The sequence below is a fragment of the Etheostoma spectabile genome, chromosome 7 (genome assembly GCF_008692095.1).
Source record: "Etheostoma spectabile isolate EspeVRDwgs_2016 chromosome 7, UIUC_Espe_1.0, whole genome shotgun sequence".
In the NCBI taxonomy this organism is placed as follows: domain Eukaryota; kingdom Metazoa; phylum Chordata; class Actinopteri; order Perciformes; family Percidae; genus Etheostoma; species Etheostoma spectabile.
Window position 1 is genome coordinate 12,442,586 of NC_045739.1, and position 4,746 is coordinate 12,447,331.

General features: G+C 40.2%; 1 protein-coding gene across 2 annotated transcripts in view; it reads right to left on the reverse strand.

The window, feature by feature from the left end:
* Nucleotides 1-4,746, reverse strand: part of perm1a (PPARGC1 and ESRR induced regulator, muscle 1a) — a 23,402-nt gene that overhangs the window by 5,021 nt on the left and 13,635 nt on the right. The window contains exons 1-3 of one of the 2 annotated variants that reach the window (XM_032521476.1): nt 3,574-3,731; nt 3,465-3,471; nt 1-3,089 (exon numbers count right to left, since the gene is read on the reverse strand). The exon at nt 1-3,089 is cut by the window's left edge and continues 743 nt beyond it. The exons of the other annotated variant lie outside the window; for it this stretch is intronic. Of the exons in view, the coding sequence (XP_032377367.1) occupies nt 1-3,071 (3,071 nt within the window). The 5' untranslated portion in view covers nt 3,072-3,089; nt 3,465-3,471; nt 3,574-3,731. Of the gene's footprint in view, nt 3,090-3,464; nt 3,472-3,573; nt 3,732-4,746 lie in introns of those variants that run through there. 2 annotated transcript variants of the gene reach the window in all.

Here is a 4,746-nt window from a genome sequence, read left to right on the forward strand (position 1 = left end):
TGTCCATCAGTAATATACTCTTTTTGTATTTGTGCTTGGTCTAAAGTTTTTAAAGTGTGGCCTCCCTTAGTGTATCTGAAAGATTCAAGGGCATGTAGATTGTGCACGCTCACATTTTTAGAAATCTTTCGGAGGCACGTTTGAGCACCTCCAGGGAGGACTGGTTGAGAAATATCCCTAACAGATGTTGACATCATATTCTCAGGGTAAATATCAGGACCTAAACTCTTCCATATAGCACCTCTTGAACAGGAAGAATCAACTTCCATAACAGAACCTGAACTTGATTCTACATAGTTAGGATCGCTGGACGTGTCTTCATTGGTTTGTCCAGACTTGGACTCATCCAGTTGAAAAACACCTGAATTTGTCATAGCAAACATGTTGGTCTCCTCACTTTCCTGTAAAGGTGGGAGAAGGTTGTGTGGAGCAGTTTTGCTGATTATTTGTAAACCCAGAATATCATTTATTGTAAGCTTCTCCATCTCACTCCAAAAAGAAGACATAGCAAATACTGAATATTTTGAATCTGGTGCCTTTTCTGGTTTACATTCTTCTTTAGATGCTGTAATAACATCTTCCGCTTTGACCACTAAATCACATTTTGAATCTGTTGTGTCATTTGACACAGACTGGCTTTTGGATTCAGATGTGCCTTCTCTTTCATCATGTTTTGCCAGTATTAGTGACGTTTCTTCTGCTTGATTTATAGGGTCATTTTGATTGACAGATAGACAAGAACTTCCTGACATGTCTAAGAGTGACAAGGCAGAGTCTGTGTCCAGAGTGCAGCAGGATGATACTGGTGTGATATATGAGGGACTTGTGAGTAAGTCCTCAGACATGGGCAATTTGGTTTCTCTCTGAATTTCACCTGTTGGATTAATTTCACCAGAGAGGAAGGGATTCCCACTTTGAAAAGCAATTGTTTGTGATGCTTCTAATTCAGTTCTCTCATCTGTTGTGTTTTTCATTGACAAAACATCAAATTTGGATAATGTGTGAAGCACCAGAGGATGTTCTGTTTGCTGTGCTGTAATATTTATATCTAAACTGGAAGGATTTTTAACCAGACAGTGATTATCAGGCAATGCATTGCTGGTATGTAATGTTAATTTAGCACAGCCCACTTGACTGGAACTCTCCATGAAGGAACAGGTTGGTGTATTGACCTGCTTGGGTTTTGAGTCGCAAGTGCCAGAACTGCTTGCAGACAGAGGAAAATGTGTCTTTTCCAGTGGAGATCTATATTGGTCCCTGACTTGACGGTCAATTTCCAGCTGTTGTTGGGGCTCAGCCTCTCTTTGACACAGTGTGTGGTTGTCTCTGCCACAATTTCCAGCCTCTACAGCCAGGACCAACTTAGCAGCGGATAGTTTGTCATTTTGGCTGACTTCCATTGCGGGAACATATGAATCTGCACTTGGTAAAATATTTATTGATCTGACCTTTTCTGTAAAAGATTCTGGATTTTGATAATTTTTGCAAATGACAGAATGATTAATTTTTTCAGACTGCTGGAGACTTCCTGCATGAGTGTCCTTTCTTTCGCAGTTTGCTGTTTCTGTGGCCAGGTCTGATTGAGCACCAGTAATTGAAACGGGCAACCCAGTGGATTCTTCTAAATGTAATTTGCAGCATGGCTGTACATTTGTTGCAACAATACCACTTTTGCTTGTTGTTGACATTACGCTGTTATCAGTTTGACTCAGTGGGGTTACTGACCTATCATTAATTGCATTATTTTCAGCCCAGCCTGTTGCTTTACACCTTCCCCTTCTGACTATGGTCTCTGGTAAATATTTGTATTGACTATCACTTGGAGGACTGTAGTGAGAAAGGATCTCCTTAGCAGATATCTTCACTGGGAGATTACTGGTCGCTGAATATGTAGTCAAAGAGGACATACATTTTTGTTGCTGTTTGTTTAAATAGGATAAATTATTATCCTCAAAAAAACACAGACCAGTTCCTCCTCTCAATGCATATTGTTCTTCGTCTGAGTCACTCTGCTTGACTAAAACCTGCCTCTCATGCACACTCTCAGCTGGCTCAAAACTGAGTCGTCTCTTCTTCCTTCTCTTTCTTTTGATGGCAGTTGGAGACAATTCATTGCTCGCTGTTACGTTTGTGCATGTTGTGTCTGACTGTAATAGATTAGGGTTTTGATCTTCCTTTCTTTTAACATGCGTTAACATTGCTAGATTACTCAGTGAATCTGTGCTAAAAGGTTTATACTGCTTAACATAATCTAGAGGTGTGCACATTTCCACCTTCATCACTTTGTCAGTGTGAGTTTTTTTTTCTGAGCTAACAACCCCCTCCAGTAAGTCTTGAGACTGATTCAACAGTGTTGTCTCATTTACTCTGGTTTCTATGCAGGCTTCCTCTCTGATAAAAAACCTTGTTTCAGGGTAAGCTGATTTGTTAGTCTTGAGCATTAAGTTACTGGCTGCAGGTTCAGGGGAAATGTTGGAACCAGGCACGTTTTTTTCCATTGTGTTTATGTTGCTGATGGTGTCGACAGGCTCCGCGGTCTCTTTGCCAACTGCTGTTTCATAGCTTGCAGGCAGAGAGGTTAATTTGGGGATGTTCTTTGGCAAAGAAATGCTGCTGGCTTGTTGCCCATCACTACACCGCTCCAGCTCCAGTATTGCCTCTCTGTTTTTTCCATTTCTCACTTGACTTGGCTCAGTAAGCCTCTCTGCCTCTGTACGCTCGTTCAGCGTTTCAAAGAATATATTGACAGACTGCAGGTGTATATCCTCCTCACTGCCCGAGAGCACGCTCTCCATTCCACCTATAACGTGTTTGCTGAGGTAACACTCCACAGGAGAGCCCTCACAGTCTGGGGGGCCATCGACGGGGGGGTCAGCCTCTGAAAAACCTGGTGTTAGATTGGCTTTCTTAACCATCTTAGCGTGAATGGACCTTGTATCATCAATGTCACTCATCCCCGAATCATCGACAACTGCTAATGACGGAGGAAGCAGGTCACACTCCTCACACTCCGCAAAGAAGCATTCCCAGTCACGGTCACAGATCTCCACACTGAATTCAAAGTCTTCCATTTTTGACTTAGAGGTTGCCTGAAAACCTGAAAGATCAATCAAAAGAGCAATATTTCAAAAGTAATCACTGGTAAAAGTATATGCGTCTCTTTCAGGTGATTTTAGCATCATAAATTAATAGCTCTTTTTAGAATAAACTCTAAACACATATCAAGCATGAATACCAAAAACCTAAGCTGTCACAAGATAACTAAATCAACCGACTAATAAATCTATTTCCGCAATTAAGAAAAAACACAAGCATGCAGATTTTATATTGTTTATATATCTAAATAATACAACCACAACAACAACACCATAACTTGTTATTATATTTCTAGCAATGTGATCTAATCTAATCTGATAATAGAAATCCCTTTAGGGCAGCCACAGACAATTTGCCAATAAGATAACAATATAATTTGTTAAACAGAATTAAAATATCTAGAAGTATGGCAACTGGCAAGTATTTACTCTGTACGCCTGTCTGCCTATGTACTTGTACATACGTGCAGGTTTCCTACCTGTCCTGCTTCAGCTTTGACCCTGGTCTACAGGAGATGAAGGTCTAGCAAGTCTGCCGTCTCAGCAGCACTGTGATGCGTGTCCTCTGGTGAGCCCCATGATTTGATAAATATAGAGCACCGCTTCTGATCACGTAGTAGACGTACCGCAGCAGCCTCCATCTCCAACAGAGGCATAATGTTTCAGAACTTTAAATAGACTCTCCACTAGGAAGCTTAACTGGATACTTTGGATAATTTGGATGTTACTATTGTTTGATTTTGTACATACGTATTGCAGAAAATCTAGGTCATATTTATTTGTTTTAGGTCTTTTTTGATTAATTCTATATCTGCTGGTTCCAACAACAGTCAGGTCCCCAGCAGATATGAGTGTCATGTTAAGTGTGGGTCAGTCAGCTGATACCTCACTGCTATGATGTCATGGGGTGACAGGGGATCTGAATGTTTCACTTCAGGAGGCCAGAACGATCAGGGGATGTGACTGGTGCTGCATCACGTGAGACTCATGTGACTGATCTTAATCTAAATGACAGAAATACAGATATTGTGGAAATGACAGCAGAAAATGGCACTGTATGTTGCCGCTTCTCCCTTGTGCCAATTTTGGGTTGCCTTGTGTCTCTTTCTGCACTATAGAAACTTTTCTACAAAGTATTGTATTATCTGAAATCTTCTTTGTAGCCTTTTTTGTGTTTTCTGAACGGATTGTGCAGCTGTTTTTTATCCTATCCTTGTTTTAACCCTATCTCATCTGACTCTTTCAAGAAGGGCCAAAAGCCTACCTTTTTAAGCAGGCATTCTTGTAAAAAAATTATATTATATAATTATAATAATACAAAATTTTGCTTCGGTTTTTAACCTTGTTTTAGTCTGTAACATATTGGGATACAAATAAACAAATATTTTACAAATAAAATGCATTATTATTATTATTATTATTATTAAAAACGTTCAAATTAAAAGATTTTGGAACTCGTTACAACTCCTTTCTTATAGTGAACCATCAGGTCTGCAACTGTAAATATTAGTATGCCATTAACAAAGCTGTCTTCCAGTGCAATAAAACATGGCGACAGTAACTCAGTCCATCTGTGGTTCGTTGGTTCCCACACGGACGGCGTGTGGACTGGTAGCTGGAAAGGTGCCAGTTCCCCCTGTCTTTGGCAAGG